The 16818-nt window shown below is 42.7% G+C and overlaps 1 protein-coding gene across 1 annotated transcript; it reads left to right on the top strand.

Moving 5' to 3' along the window:
* Positions 1–12977: 12977 nt before the first annotated feature.
* On the top strand, positions 12978–16651 carry C4H11orf42 (chromosome 4 C11orf42 homolog). Its single transcript, XM_075548486.1, has 3 exons — positions 12978–13049; positions 15481–16279; positions 16521–16651. Exons 1-3 carry the CDS (start codon positions 12978–12980, stop codon positions 16649–16651), a joined length of 1002 nt encoding a protein of 333 aa, XP_075404601.1.
* Positions 16652–16818: the final 167 nt, after the last annotated feature.

Raw genomic sequence — 16818 nt, 5'->3', positions numbered from 1 at the left:
TCCAGGTGCATAAGACTCCAAATATAATAAACTGATGTGTCTCAAATTAGTTCTGATGGGCGGGGGAGGTGATGAAAAAGGGGATGTGAGAGTTAGCCTGCTGTTAATCAAAACACTGGAAATATAATTTAAACTTTAGGTTAGCTATCCAAAATGGAATTTTCAGGAGCAGCATGTAGTAGCCCCTTCTTTTGCTGTAAAATTCCTTTGAAGCTGAATCAGTAGGGATGGTCTTCTAAGTTGGGGATGTGGTAAGCAAAGCCATTGAGGGCAGGCAACAAAGCATGTAGGGAAGCGGGGGAGACTAGTGCTTCGAGCGACGGTCGTCTGGCCTTGGGAAATTGTATGTACAAATTGTTTCCTGTGATCATTGCAAAACCTGCTTGTTGTCACATAGTTTGGGGTACATAACTTGCTTGATTTTCAACTTGTTTGGAGGTAGCAAACCTCCACTGTTTCCTCATTTTCTTCTGTCTCAAGCTTACATGATAGATTTGAAGTTTCTCACATCAACCTGGTCTCTGAATGAAACAGTGAGAGGGTGGGTGAAGGGAGACATCGGATAGTATAAGATATGACAAAATAGTAATAATTTATAAAGTATCAAGGGTTCATGAGGGAGGGGGAGCAGGGAGAGAAAGGAAAAAATTAGGAGCTGATACCAAGGGCTCAAATAGAAAGCAAATGTTTTGAGAACAATGAGGGCAACAAATGTACAAATGTGCTTGGCATACAATGATGGACGTATGAATTGTGGTAAGAGTTGAATGAGCCCCCAATACAATTATTTTATTTTAATTAAAAAGAAAAAAGCAACAGTGAGAGGCCACATATTTTAAGAGATCACCATAGGGTTCTTTGGGACCTACCAGTAAGCCAGGAATCCCCATTTAGGGAATCTGCCTTGTTGAGGATGTGGGGGAGGAGGGGGCGTGGACTGCCTGGACTGCTCGGACATGACCTTGAGTAGAAGTGCCAGAGGCCTCCAGCAGTCATGGATGGCCCTTTTCCTGAGAAAGAGCCTGGGTTGCCACTCACCATCTCAGGTTGCCTTCAACTTCAGATCTGAAACCCTTAGGCTTCTGGCTCTATCTAGCGAATGCCCTCTATCTCCTTTTAAGGCCCTGAAAAGCTGCAGCTCATAGAGCTGACTTATCTGTGTCTGTAGCCACATCTGAGAGAGGTCTCTAATCTGTAATTTAGTTGCTTGTGGTAGACTGTAAACTCTCTGTCCCAGAGAAAAGGCTGCTATGGCATATTCTGTCCTTCCATGCTTATAAATTTGTCCTTCCGTGCTGATAAACTTTGTGTCTTTGACTGTAACAACGCTTGGCCGTTATATTGTCTAAATTCAAGGGGGAAATGGCTCCTCAATGGTGCTCTAAATTATTATTTCATTTTACAGCTGAAATTGTTTAGTAGAAGGCCAGGTAAATGGGATGAAATTCCTTATATGCAAGCTTTTATAACTCTCCATAACCAGGATCAAAGGCAGAAGAGAAATGAGTTATTCATTTTTTATCCCTTCCATTTCTTTCTTAGGACTCAGTTTTTATTTTATAACATATGTGTGTTTGTGTGTTAAATTGTTTTAATATTGTAAAGAATTAATGAAATGGTTCATTTTGACAGGCTTTTGTGTGTGTGCATAAGCCTTAGAATGTAGGTGACTTGAATTAGATCGCTATTGCATGTGTTTCGAAAAGGGGGTAGAAATTTTAGTTTTCCCAAACAAACATATCTGCTTTTCTTCACTTGGCTCAGCCTGAGCTAGCTCAGATCTGCAAGGGAACAGGGTTCAAATTCGCCAGGTGGCAGAGTGAGGACAAAGCATGGAAGACTGAGCCAAATGGCCATTTGCACAAAGGAAAAAAAAAAAAAGGAAACAAACGAAACAGCATTGACTTTGACTATCTCAGAAACCCTCCAAAGCCATTTCTGCTCTACCCCGTGAGGCCATTATGACTAACCCAATTGGTTACAAACATTTTAAAAACCAAGGAGAAAGTAAATATTTTGAAAATGATGATGGCAACATATGTACAAAAAAATTATGTTCGATACAATTGATGTATGGAATGTTACAAGAGTTGTTAAGAGCCCCTAATAAAATGTATTAAAAATAAATAAATAAAAATATGACAAACTCCTAAAAAAAACTAAGAAAGTTAAGTTTAGATAAAATAAGTTTAAAATACTTAGCCATTTGAGTAGTTATTTTGATGTACAATTTAATTGCTTTGTGTGATTTGCTCATAGTAAAGTTGAGTTTATAGCTGTTATTTGTAAGTAGAAATCTAAGATCTTTTGGACAAGATATCTTCTAAATCCTGTGTTCATTTTTCCTTTATTTTGTTCGTTTTCCTGAATTTTACAGGTTATTTCAAGAACCTATAAATTAACCTGAAAGTTACTTTTCAAGGGGGGGTGGGGGTACTGAGTGAGTATTGATCTTAAATACTATTAATAAAGCATTAGGGTTCTTGCCATTGGAAAGGTTTTTTTTAATTTACTACTAGTTTTAAACTCTAATTCATTCTTTGAATAAGTAGTCTGGCTTGCAGGCAAGGGGTAGATTGGATTTACAAAACCACATGATTTGTTAAAGGCTAAAGTTCTGGCAACTCTCAGCTCATGCCTGAGAAGTCAAAACTTCCTGGGAAGTCATGTCCCTACATGTACTCCTGATTTTGTAGCTAGCCTAACTGCAGGCCACGTTTCCTTTGTTCCTCACCTCCAAGGTATTTGAACTGCTTTTGTTCCTTTGTTTTTCATGACTATTGCTCTCAGACAGACATGGTGTCTGGTCATTTTGCCTGGAGGGCCATGTAAGACTATACATATATAATATATTGCACTCCCTTATATGTACATCTTTTTTTAACAATTTATTGGGGCTCATACAATTCTTATCACAGTTCATACATATACATACATCAATTGTATAAAGCACATCTGTACAGTCTTTGCCCTAATCATTTTTTTCTCCTCTTTTCTTTTTTTACATTTTATTAGGGACTCATACAACTCTTATCACAATCCATACATATACATACATCAATTGTATAAAGCACATCCATACATTCCCTGCCCAAATCATTCTCAAGGCATTTGCTCTCCACTCAAGCCCCTTGCATCAGGTCCTCTTTTTTTTTTTCCCTCCTTCCCCCTTCCCCCCTCCCTCATGTGCCCTTGGTAATTTATACATCGTTATTTTGTCATATCTTGCCCTATCCAGAGTCTCCCTTCCCCCCTTCTCTGCTGTCCCTCTCCCAGGGAAGAGGTCACATGTGGATCCTTGTAATCAGTTCCCCCTTTCCAACCCACTCACCCTCCACTCTCCCAGCATCGCCCCTCACACCCTTGGTCCTGAAGGTATCATCCACCCTGGATTCCCTGTACCTCCAGCCCTCATATGTACCAGTGTACAGCCTCTGTCCTATCCAGCCCTACAAGCTAGAATTCGGATCATGGTAGTTGGGGGGAGGAAGCATCCAGGATCTGGGGGAAAGCTGTGTTCTTCATCGGTACTACCTCGCACCCTAATTAACCCATCTCCTCTCCTAAACCCCTCTATGAGGGGATCTCCATTGGCCGAAACTTGGGCCTTGGGTCTCCACTCTGCACTTCCCCCTTCATTTAATATGGTATATATATACATATATACATATACACACATTATATGTACATCTTAAGAACCAATTCTTCAGAGGACGCCTCCCCTCAGCTTTTCCCTAGGGGCGAAGAGAAGGAAATAGGTCCGTAGAGCGTGATCCCATGAAAACCCAAACCCAACTCACTACCGTTGAGTTGATTCCAACTCGCGGCAACCTTATTCCAGAAGAGGGCAGAAAAGCCTCTGTGGATTTCAGTGACGGGAAGTGTTCACAGGTGGAGAAAGTCCTGTCTTTCTTCTGAGGAGTGGTTGGTGGTTCCCCATTACTGGTCCTTAGGGTCGCGGCCCAATGTGTAACCACTCCGCCACCAAGGCTCCCTCATTGTCGCACAGACACCCTTCTTTAATAAACACTCCTTCCTTCAAAGGCGTCAGTAATTTCTTTGGAAATTCATGACCACTGGGAGCATGGGGGTAAATCTCTCCCTGCCCCTACCTCTGCCCACGCCCCTGAGAAATTGATTTTACTTCTGTTGGTGGGTAAAATAGGGAATGACAGCTTCCCTTGGAGAGAACCCTTATATTACCAGAATGGGTGCCCAATTAAAAAATTTGTTGTGTATAATGTTGCTAAGCATGCATTTTTTGACTAATTTTTTTCTGCGTTTTAGTGAGCCAAATCTTGTGCTATAGACTACTTGGATTTTAGATTTTGTATTTTCAAGGTGTGCAGCATTGCTGGGCTTTATTTTAAACACAGATTAAAGGATCTGAGTTACTCTTTAGGACTTAAAGCTGAAGCTTGGAAGTGTGAGAAACAGTTTAAAACATGAGTGAGAAAAAGCAGAGGACTGCCATGCCAAGGTTGTAGACTTGGAATTATTGGATTTGGTTTCAAATCTCTATTGCTTTGAGGTTGCCCAATAATTGACGATTTGAAAACTCCACTTATTTGCTATTTTCATGTTTTTTATGCTTATTTTTGACATGCTTTAGTTCTATAAGTAGTTTTGCCTTAATAAATGTTATTAAAATTGTTACCTTGTTTTCTTGAACAGTGCCCCATCACTACAACTTTAATGTGTATGAGTGATCACTCAGTGATCACCTAACAGTGTGTGCTCAGTTGTGTATAAACATACATAGAATGTAGAAAGGCATGTCAAACTTTCAAATTATCAAAATGATTTTGGAAGCTTTTTGTGTGTTTTTTTTTTGTTTTCTGCTTTTTGCTTTTCAATTTTTTATAAGGCACATATTTCTAAGCTTGAAAAGAAAAAAATGTTTTTTAATAAATCATTTTACTGGGGACTCAACAATCCATACATCAATTATATCAAGCACATTTGTACCTATGTTGCCATCATCATTTTCAAAATGTTTTCTTTCTACTTGAGTCCTTGGTATAAGCTCCACTTTTTTTCCTTCCCTTCCCCACCTCGTGATCCATTGATAAATTATAAATTATTATTTTCATATCTTAAACCATCTGCTGTCTCCCTTCACCCACGTTTATGTTGTTCATCCCGCTTGGGTGGGGGGGCGTGTATACATCAATCATTGCAACCATTTCTCCGTTAGTCCCCTTCTGCCGCCACCTTCCCCCTACCCTCCTGGTATCACTACACACATTAAGGGGTTTATGTGTCCCGGATTCCGTGTGTCGAGCTATTATCTGCACTAGTGTGCATGCTCTGATCTAGCTGGAATTGTAAGGTAGAGCTGGGGTCATGATAGTGGGGAGAGGAAGCATTCAAGAACTAAAGGAATGCTGTGTGTTGTTGGTGCCAAACTACATCCTGGTTGAATCTTCCCTTCCTTGTGATCTTTCTGTGAGAGGATGTCCAATTGTCTATAGATAGACTTGAGGTCTCCACTCCAGGCCCCCTTGTTCACATCAAATATGATCATTTGTTTTTGGTCGTCTGATGCCTGATAACTGATCCTGTCAACACTTCAAGATCACATAGGCTGGTGTGCTTATTCCATGTGGTCTTTGTTACTTCCCTGCTAGATGGCCAGTTGTTTAACTTCAAGCCTTTAAGATCACAGATGCTATATCTTTAAATAGCCAGGGACCATCAGCTTTCTTCACATTTGCTTATGCACCCATTTGTCTTCAGTGATCATGTAGTGAAGGCAAGCATCACAGTATGCCAGATTATTAAAACAAAGTATTCTTGCGTTGAGGGAAAACTTGAGTAGAGGCATAATGTCCATCTGCTACCATAATACTTTATATGTACACAGACCTATATCCCTATCATTATATATTTACATATATGTGCCTGTATTTATATCTCTACATAACGTTTGCCTCCTAGTTCTTTCCTCTATTTCCTTTTACTTTCCTCCTGTCCCACTATCATGTTTGACTTTCATTCGGGTCTTGATTCTGCCATTAAAAGAGGCAGGACACATTCTCACACTCTCTGCTACACCTTCCTGTTGACAAGACACATGGAGCCACATTGACGGCAGCCAGAGCCCTGGAGATGCTTCCATCACCACTGGATCCACAAGACTTTCCACCCACAGGTCTTTGATCTTCCTGCACTCGGCACTGTTGCATGTGTTGTGTGAGTCTGAAGAGGAATTTATAGACTGGCATCGGACATATGGGCTAACATCAGACTTACTGACTTCATCTGTTCTGGGCAGGGGTGCTTAGTATACAATTACTCTTTAATAGAAAACTCTCTTACACGCATATAAATGCCTCTGGATTTGTTTTGCTAGTCAACATTATGGAAAGAAAAATAATGTTTTAAAAGAAAACTTAGATGGAGTCCCCATTGCTTGTAGAATAAAGTTAGCTTTTTGACATCTTTTAAAAATAAAAATGATAAGAGTTACACGAGCCCCCAATAAAATGATTTAAATTAAAAAATAGTTAAACAAGTGGCCATCTAGCAGGGAAGCAACAAAATTCACATGGAAGAAGCAACACTAGCATGCATGATCACAAGGTGTCAACTGTAAAAGCTATCAGAAATTCAAAAAAGTAACCAAATCTATGTGAATGGGGCATGGATGTCATGGAGACCCCAACCCCACCTGTATGATAACTGGACAGTCCCTCTCAGAAGGGCCACATAGAAGGGATGATTAATGCAGGGTGTGGTGTAGCACTGATGAAACACACAACTATGCCCTAGTTCATTAATAATTCCTCCTCTTACTATTATGGGTTTTATTTCATTAATCATGTTAGACTTGCGTATGTTCATTTGTATAATTAAGATCATCCGATACATGAAAGCCAACATAGATAACCCTTCAGAAACAGTAATAGGAGTAATGGCTCCCTGGAGGGTAGGAGGAGCTGATAGCATTGACTATAGGATCCCACTCGAGGGGAACAAACAACAGAATTGTATGTGAGTGGATATATTGGATGGTGTAAGGTGGGGGATAGGGTGGGTGAGGGAGAAGATAAAGGGGAGCTGATATCAAGGAATTCAAGAAGACAGAAACTGTTTTGAAACTGATTGTGGTATCGATTGTACACTAATGCTTGATGTGATTGAACTGTGTAATGTTATGATATCTGTAAAGACATCTTCTGCTTGGACCAAAAAGAAGCCAAATTGACTGCTGTCAGGTCACTGCCGACACACTTTGACCTCCGGTGAATTTCCGAGAAAGCCCAGTCTCTCTCCCCATTGATTTCAAACTGCTGATCATGCAGATCGAAGCCCAACCCACAGCCACTATCCCACCAGGGCTACTCAGATGAAGAGTTTTGTTGTGTCCTATCAATTTTACTCTTTTGGACACCCTGCCTAAGTACTCAACATCACAAATCCATTTGAATCAGCCTATCTGGGTTATGGCTTTGGCTTTGCTATCCATTATGGCCAGCAGGCCTTATCTTTTAACCCATCACCATGGGCTCTAATGCACCCCTTTGCAGTCAGGTGTCCTAATTCGGCTAGGGCCGTGCCCACTATCATTTCACAGGGGAGTCACCACTGCAGCCAAGATGCGGAGGCTCCTTTCACAAACGGCTTCCTCGCCATTGTGAGAAAAGCTGTGTCCTCTGGGCATTCTACCTGTGGATCTGTGGGGCTAACCCAAAAAAATTCTCTCTAGCATGCCGATATCCTAAAGCCTTTGGCTATCTTCTACAGTACACCACAGCAGGCCTAGCATTCCAATTCGATATATTGTCGACCACTGGTCAATCCGTCTTTCGTTGACCCAATCAAACAAATGGCTCTATCCTTTTCTAATCTCTCGGGCTGCCGGGACTGTGAAATTGGTACTCAGTTGATCCACCTTCATGTTCCTTCAGCACCATTCCTCCACATCCTTCTGCGTGATCCCCGCACGCACTGCCCAGGTTTGTTGGCATACATTAGGAAAAACAAGTGAGTCTTTCATCTGTTGGGGTTCACGGAGACATGTCCAGTCATAAGTCTAGAAGCAAAACTGGGTGGTGGGGGTGGATCACGGTCACATTCTCCAGTGTCTGCAAGGCATCTGCCTCCGGTAAAGGCCCAGGCACCACCCCAGGTCGCATCTCAGGCCTTTCAGGTACAGCTGGGTTAATCTCCATTATGAGGTAAAAAGGATAATGGTTTCACAGGGTTTAGCAGGCAAGGAGTAATCTCTTCAGATGCAAGTGAAATGTTACGTTCCATCAAGTTGATTCCAACCCATAGCAACTCTGTGCACAAGTCATTGCAATCAGTCTGCCAATTCGTTTCATTGAGGGCCCCTCTTTTTCACTGTCCCTGTACTGTATCACGCATGCGGTCCTTCTCCAGACTCATCTCTCCTCACTACATGTCCCAAGTATGTAAAAGACAAAGTCTTGTCAATCTTGCCTCTAAGGAGCACTCTGGCCATACTTCTTCCAACAGAGTTGTTGGTCCTTTGGGCAGTCCGTGGTACTTTCAGCATTCTTTGCCAGCACCATAATTCAGGTGCATTGATTCTTCTTTGGGCTTCCTCATTCAATATCCGACTTCCACGTGCATAGGAGATGGTTGAAAAAGCCACAGCTTGATGCAGGCACACCTTCGTTTTCAAGGTAAACTTCCTGCTTGCAACCCCTGAGAAAGGTCTTAATGAAGATTTACCCAATGCAATGAGTCTTTTGATCTCGATTGCTGGTTCCATGAGCACTGATCATGGACCACATAAAACACCCTTGACAGTGTGGATCTTTTCTCCCTTTTTCATGATGTTACCTATTGATCCAGTTGTGAGGATTTTGGTCTTTATATTGTTGTAATCTATTCGAAAGGCTGCAATCCACGATCTTCAGCAGCAAGGCAGTAAAGTAGCTAGTTCTGACAGGGATCAGTCAGTAGAGTTTAGGGGTTCATTGTCCCCAGCTAGTTTATTATTTACCCATGTGTCACCAACTCGTTTCAGCATCTCATTTCTTCCCAACCAATGCCCCCATTTAAATTCAAACATCATTCAAGGTTGCGAATTCACTGATATTGTAATTCGGCACTCTTATAAGAACTCCGTGTTTGGTTTTCAGCAATTACTGACTGCCACTACAAGAAATAGGGTTTTCTTTCAGGGAAAAGGGGGCAACTTTCAAGTGTTTTACGTGGTGCTTGAGCTGACTCTGAAGCCCTCAGCTCATCTTTCTTTCACCACTCTGTCCAGCAAAAGCAGCCTCCCTAGGTGTCTCAATTTGACAGTAATGCTGAATGGCATCAGATAAACAATCCCCTCGAGCTGTTTCCCACAAATATCTGATCCAATGGGAATATTTTATGTATCTCTACTGCCACCTCACACTATGGATTAGCATGCCCCTTCCCCTCCTCAAATCAGTCATCAATGTATTTAGGTTTAGCTGGACTTGAGAACCAACTCAGAATATTCCTGATTAACATTGTTTCTCTACTATTTCAGTACCCAATGTGTTAGTCTTACTTGTCTAAAGAAACAAACTAGTATATGTGTACATATATGTGTGTATACATATATAATTATATATATGCTTCAAGAAGCATATATAGAAAATTCATTCCCTCTTTCATTCTAGCCTCATCTAAATAGAGATTGTTACAAGGAAATGACACACAGCTGGGCAGACTGGCAAGTCCAAAATACATGTTTTAGGCATATGGCTGGATTATTCCGTTGAATCGTCATTGCAGGGCCGATGAGCCTAAAATCAGCAAGTAAAATGGCCATAGATTATGGTGATCCACACAGCCAATACCTTTGTAGAGTCAATAAAACACAAGCAAACTTCTCTCTAGCCTTCTCTGCTTCTAGCCAAGATCAATCTCATGTCAGCAATTACCTCCTTTGTCCCACATAGCCTTCTGAATTTGGCTTGACTGCCTAACAGCTCCGTGTCCATGTCCTACTGCAACCATTTTGAATGGCCTCTAGCAAAATTTTTTCCTTGAATGTAACACTAATGATATTGTTTGATAATATCCGCATTCTTTTGTCACCTTTCTTTGGAATGGGCACAAACAGGGATCTCGTCCAGCCAGTACCTCTTCCACATTTCTTGGCACAATTGAGCGCTTCCAGAGATTTATCAACTTCTTGAAACATTTCACCTGGTATTCAGTCAATTCTTATAGCCAGTTTTTCACAAATACCTTCATCTCAGTTTGCATTTGTTCAGTATCAAGGGTTTTAAATTATATGTATCCTGACCAGTGCTTTTGAGTAGTGACTGTGTATTCCTCCCATCTCTTTTTATGTTTCCTGAATTACTCAATATCTTGCAACTGGATACTTCAATATTGCAACTGGAGGCTCGGGATCAGCTATTGTTTCCAAGATCAGATGAGATCGGGCAGGTTCAGGATGATATGGCCTTAGACTCGGCTATTGTTTCTATTAAACACGGGTCTTCTTCAATTAGGGTACAAACAATATTGTTTCCTTACAATCTGATATAGATGGTCTGCTGTTTCAGTCTTCATTCTACCCACTGTTAAAAAGTTACCGTATACACTCGAGTATAAGCCAACTCGAATATCCGCTGAGGCACCTAATTTTACAACAAAAACTACATTTAAAATGTGCTGAAAAACTCAGCTTATACACGAGTATATATGGTATTCACTTGTAAACTGCTAATTTGTGATACTGTCCCCTTAAACTTTACACAAAGCATTTATCTCACCATTCTTCCACTCAAGTTTTGCCATAAATTTTATATTTGTTCTGCTTCAATTTCAGAATTCATGTTGTTCTCATAGACTTTTCCCAACCTGATTTTTATCCTTTTTCAAACTAGGTTTTATTCAGATATGTTATAACAAGTTAGTAAAAGTTTATTTTGGTGCAAAAATAATCTTGAAATCCACACATAGCTTTTTCATAATACCATTTTCCAGGAACTTTTTAAAGACCTATCCCAGGTGGTCTCTCCTGGCCAATCACAATGTAAAAAATGTGCTAACTGGCAGTAGGAAACTTGGTTCCTCTGGGTTAACAAGAAATTTTGTGTTCCTTGATGACATAAGCCTTGAAGATGGAGTGATTACACAGTGGACTGTGAGCCACAGTCTCAGCAGTTTGAAACCACCAAACAGCTCTGCATGAGAAAGATGGGGCCGCTTCTCCTGTAAAGAGTTAAGGTCTCAGGAATTCATAGGGGCAGTTCTATCCTGTCCTACAGGGTCATTAGAAGTCAGCATCAACTTGGAAGCTGGGAGTTTGTTTTCTGATCATATGCATGCTTCTCACCATACATTAAGGTGAGCAGAAAGAACACATTTCCCTTCTCAAACATAATTACTGTTTAATTGTTAAAGTTGAAATCAGGGACCCTTGGATGCGAATTTCAGATTTCATTAACTCATGGTCTTGGACTACTTAACCTTGCTGAGCTTGCCCCTTCACATTTAAAACAGGATGTTAGTACCTACTTTAAGAGGTCACTATGAGAATTTGTTAAAATAATACACTAAGTATTTGACACACCCCTCTCACACAAAAGTACAAATATTTGATATGAATTCCTATCTTGTAGTATAGTCCCACAACTGCTGTAGAACCTTTGCTCAAGGACTAGGCACTCAAACAATTGGTCTGTATCTAGGGAGCTGTGGTGTCATAGTGGTTAAAAGCATTGAGCTGTGATCTGTAAGGTTGGCAGTTAGAAACCACCAGCAGCACGGCAGAAGAATGATGGGGCTTTTGTCCTGTAGACTCACTATGAATCAGTACAGAGTAACTATGAGTCAGTATTGACTTAATGGCAGGGAGGGAGGCCTACCATTCAGTCACATCTTGTTAACCCTACTTTTTCCCACCATTGTTAGCCCTTCCATGTCAGCCAGTTTCGACTACTACCAACACTGTGGGAGAGCTCTATAATCAAAACTAGTTAAGGATGCACTCAATTAGCACACAGATTCTCCAGAAAGACTCAGAGAAAAGAACCCCTTGGACAGATAAGGCAAGCGAGAAAGTAACTGCTAACAAGACTCTTTGGAGTGACTCTTCCCCCCAGAAGAATTCTTCTTCCTTTCCAGAAAAATGCTAAGTTGAGGCCTCTGGCAGAGACACAAAGAGAGAGAGAGAGTCACACAGATCAGAGCTGGAGTGGAGAGTAGCTACTTAAGACACAAATCAGCCTAGGACAGGGAGCAGGGCATCATGGAATTTTTCCTCAAATATACCTTTGTAATTCTGACTTCCTGAAGGCTCCCTCCAGTTACTAAGGCAACGTTAACCCAATTCAATTCTTCCTTTCCACATGGACACTGCTCTACATGACAGCCCCCTACACACCACCTGGTCTTTAATTTAATTATAACCCACCTATTAATAATGGGTTTCATTACAGGTCTCCCATTATAACTTCCTGGGAAGCTTTTATAAATTCTGATGCCCAGACATAATTCAGATTAAATCAGAATCTTTGGGGGTGGCCTTTTAAAAAGCATCAGCAATTTTTAAAACCTAAGTCCTGACCTATATTTCTCTCATATTCCTTCGAAACACAAATCCAATCTAATGAAGAAGGTGTCTGCACCTAACAAGATAGAAAATCTCTTCAGGGTAATCAGTGAAGGGAGGAAAGGCCTGTTGGTTTTCTTAAAGAGCTCCTCAGACCAAGAATTACACACACAACACTCTTCCTCTCTCTCTCCCTCCCTTCCTCTCTGACAGATACCTGTATCTTCCTCTCTTTAAGCAGTGGAATGCACAGGTGATTAAAGGGTACTCGGGCTGCATGTACAATGATGCTAGCAAACTGTCCTCTCCCTACCCAAGGCTCCATCACTGATCAAGACCTCTATGACCTCATGCTGCAGTAAGGCAGAGTCCAAGGCCTGGGGCCTCACCTCTCTGGGTAGCTTGGGGTTCCTGCAGCAGCCACCACCCTGCCCAATCCCTCCCAAATCCCACCATGTTGGTTGGTACCCCCCACTTGCTGACATTGGATGAAGCTGATGCTACATGGACACTGATCAAGGATAAGGTGGGTAAATAAATGACTTTGACACCTGAGAAGAGAGGAGCTAAATTAAGGGTAGGTAAATCAGGAAGGCTACCTGATTAGACAAGTATCTTAGTCACATAGATAGTGGAGGAGTATTTGATATATAAATTGTGCTTAAGAAATACCTGAATAAGTTAATAAGCAAAAGCAACGATGAGCAGAGTTCAAAGAGTTAGTGGTCAAAATCTGGTTGGGAAGGCAAAACGGTTGATCATGACAGGGCCCTTACGTGTCTTAAGAAGTCTGTGATGGGAGGTTGGTGGACTCAGATGCCTCTAGCAAAGAATTAAGCTCCTCAAATTTCCCTATTTTAAGATAAGCACTGGGACTCTCAGTGTAAAAGGACCTAATAAACTTTCATGGCAAATTAATGTCTATATACTAAAACATAACCTCCAGCTAAGGTAGAAACTCATCCTTCAGCCAGAAATGTGACCCGTAAGCACCAGGTATTTTAAACATTATACTCCTTTAGAGGGAGGCTCTTGGAGGCACTACCTTTTGTCTTAGTGATGAGGGAAGCTGGGCACAAAAGGAGCGGCAAGCTGTTGTAGTTCTGCATAGTGACTGTGCTTTCACTGTGTGGGGCGGAGCATTCCATCTCACTGGCGTTCTGCATTCGCTCCCAAAGACGTGGCTGGGAACCCACTGTTCTATTAAAAGAGAAGCGTTCCATAGAGTGAAGAAGGATCGAGAAGGGAAGAGTCCTCTAGTCAGAACAAGAAGTATCTATTTCCCTGGCCAGATGACAAGACTAGTCTTTCAAGTTATGTCAGCGTGTTCACAGTATAGACAACTCAATTGCTACTTTTCTCTTAGAGGGCCCCAACCTCACTGCTATCAAGGCAATTCGCATTGCGACCCTTCAGCACTTCAACAACAGCCTGAAGTGGCAGAAAGAATAGCTTTAAGGAGCAGTTGGTGAATTCTACAGCTGGCCAGTAAAGGGGACAATGCCACCAGGTCCTCAAACATGAAGGACTTGGTGGCTGAGGGTGGAAAGTACCGCACTTCATTTTCAACCATTATTGTAGGTCAGGTCCTCAATCCCCGGTGCCTGCCATTTCCAAAATGACATCTGATCTACCGCTCCCTCTACTGTCTTACTATTCAAAAGATGCTTTCTTCACCTGACCAGGCCCTCCTACCCAATGGACCTTTAAATGGATTCCCATCACCCTCAGGATGAACCCCCTGAGGCTTCACATATGTTGAGGAGCTTTCTTCATCTACTTCCTGTCTGCCTCTCTTTCAAACCCAACATTTCAGTAATATCCAATGATGTGCGTTCCTTTTGGTTTAAGATCAGGAATTCTCACTGGTTGTCATCTGATTTAACCATTCTCCCATTGGATAGTAATTCCTTCAAAGCTCAGGTTATCACTGTTGACCCCCTTTCCATCAAAGACAGCTAATTGCGTCCATCTTCTATGTATCTTACTCCCTATAATTTTCAGAAACTTAATTTTTTTTCAACAATGTATGTGTAGTCTCCTAATTTGATCGACAAAGTCCTCCAAGTTTTTGTTCCTGATAAAATTAAAGTAAATCTGGGTATGGTTTCAGTGCTTGCAATGTGCATTTTGAAACACTGACCATGAAGTAAGACATCAATAAAGGAAGATCATCACATGAATGACTTTCCCAGAACCCATGACATCAGATAGAGCGAGGGCAAACATGTAAGCATTTTGAGAAAGAGCAAATGATGGGTCCCTGCTCTTATACCTAGCAAACGTTAATTTTCATGACTTGGCAAAACAAAGTTTTTGTTTGGGAGAAGAAAAGGAAAAACATGTTCTAACATTGTAGTCCACTAGCTATCCCTTCCCCCAGCTGAAGAACTAACTCCGCTCGCTCCTAATTGCTTACGCACACAACACAGCAACGACTGTGCTCCTCCGGTGTCCTAGGTCTGACCATAAGGGAACTATCATGTGACTTGTCAGCTGATCTGTACTTCCTGCTAGTGTCCATGTGGAAAGTTTCGCTTGCGCTAACTTTTCGAAATGCATTTTGCACTCAAATTTTTGCCAAAGCTTCGTGGAAAGGTTAGTTCTAAGTCGAAGAATAAAGCTATGCACGTGTTTTGAAATTTTTAAACCATGTGTCATTACCCAAAGTGATCTATCTTGATTTTCACTAATTTTTAACTCCCCAATTAGACAAACTATATTAGGAAAAAGATCAGTGTAACCCTTTTATGTATTCCCAGTATATAGCACAACGAGGCATCTAGACATTCAACGTTTTGTTGCAGAAGAGCACTGGGAGATAAGCAGGAACTCGAACTAGCACGTTGTCGAGATGTAGCAGCACAGTGTGCAGCGGGAAGGTCTGTCCAGGGTAGGCTACTGGTTTAACTCTTGACCTTCACTCCATGCCTGACCTATAAACTGGCCACCTGCAGGTCATCGAGGAGCGCTTTGGGTCCAGTGTAGTGGCAGTGCCTTTCCTGACGGATGCAGTCTGCTATGATCTACTGGGGGTGCTAGTGAAACAGTCCCGCCCAGGACATACCCGCCTGGCTCTACCAGGCCGCCAAAGCAGGAGGACAATGCAACCAGTGGGGCCACTGCCAAGTCTTCTGCAGCAGGCAGAGTCTGAAGGTGCTTTTGCCCACTGTACTAGAGAATACTCACCAAATGGCCGAGCAGAGATAACCTATGAAGAAATGCGACTGTTAGATGGGCAGCCCTGCCGAATCCGCCTACACATGGGGGGTCTGCGCAAGAAGGTGGCCTTTCTGCTCCTACCACCAGGGCAGGTGAGCCTCCAGCAGACGCTGCCTTGGCTCCGGAGCACTCACAGCATCTATGTCATCTACCAGGTCTTCTCCTGCTCCTGGCTGCAGCTAGGGCTATTGCCCACAGCCCGTGAGCCCCAGCTGCTCCGCTTACAGAGATCACTGCCTGTTGCCTTCTCCTGCCTCAAGTTCTCACTGCAACCCAAGGGTGTGCTGGGACCACAGAAGCCCCTAAGCAAGGACCCCTTGCCCCATGGGGCCAACTGGATCAGACCCAACTTCAGCATCATGCCACCTCTAGTCCCCACATCAGTCCCTGTTGATATCCCTGAAGCTGCTGCTGTACCTCCGCCAGTACCAACCCCACCTACACCACCTCCCCAGGAAGGGCCAGAGGTCCGACCCACCAGATTCTCCTACAAGGGCCGAAACCCCTTCCGAAGGGGACCACTGATGCTGTCAGGTACTTCAGGGGAAATAGAAACAAGGGGTGGGACAATGTAGAGAGGGAGAAGCCTTGGAGATTATAGCCCAGGAATTTGGGGGTGCCCACTTCCACAATGGACCCTGGTGAGGGATAAAAATGGGGGTGGGAGTCGGGGGGAGTACAGAGTGGGGACAACATAGGGAGACCAGAAGGGAGACTAGGGAGGTAAAAGACCCGGGCATGAGTCAAACTGTGCCTATATCCCCAACCCTGGCAGAAAGCTGGCTCTTCAGCCCCCGCAGCCCCCCACCAGGAGTCCAGGGTGGGGCCCCCGGGGACCCCGACCGGCACTCCATGTCCCTGCCCCTGCTGCAGGGTCTGTCCTCGGAGTTCGACAGCGACGACTGAGGCTGAGGTGAGAGATGCAGGGGGCGAAGACTCCAAAATCTGACACAGGATATTGGTCCCCAATAAACATCAGCTGCTGCTCCCCACAATCCATCCTGAGCCCATACTGCTTCTTCCTTCTGGGGCTCACAGGAAGGGTAGAGTCCCTATTTTTCTCTATAGGTTTC

Source organism: Tenrec ecaudatus, chromosome 4 (genome assembly GCF_050624435.1).
Source record: "Tenrec ecaudatus isolate mTenEca1 chromosome 4, mTenEca1.hap1, whole genome shotgun sequence".
Lineage (NCBI taxonomy): Eukaryota > Metazoa > Chordata > Mammalia > Afrosoricida > Tenrecidae > Tenrec > Tenrec ecaudatus.
This window is presented reverse-complemented; position numbering and strand designations above follow the sequence as displayed.

What these genes read in the sequence shown, in the direction of transcription:
- C4H11orf42 (XM_075548486.1), top strand. Translation starts at nt 12,978, where the DNA reads ATGTTGGTTGGTACCCCCCACTTGCTGACATTGGATGAAGCTGATGCT. An exon ending in GGACACTGATCAAGGATAAG is followed by an intron (nt 13,050 to 15,480) that starts GTGGGTAAATAA and finishes GGCCACCTGCAG; the next exon opens with GTCATCGAGGAGCGCTTTGG. An exon ending in GGGACCACTGATGCTGTCAG is followed by an intron (nt 16,280 to 16,520) that starts GTACTTCAGGGG and finishes CAACCCTGGCAG; the next exon opens with AAAGCTGGCTCTTCAGCCCC.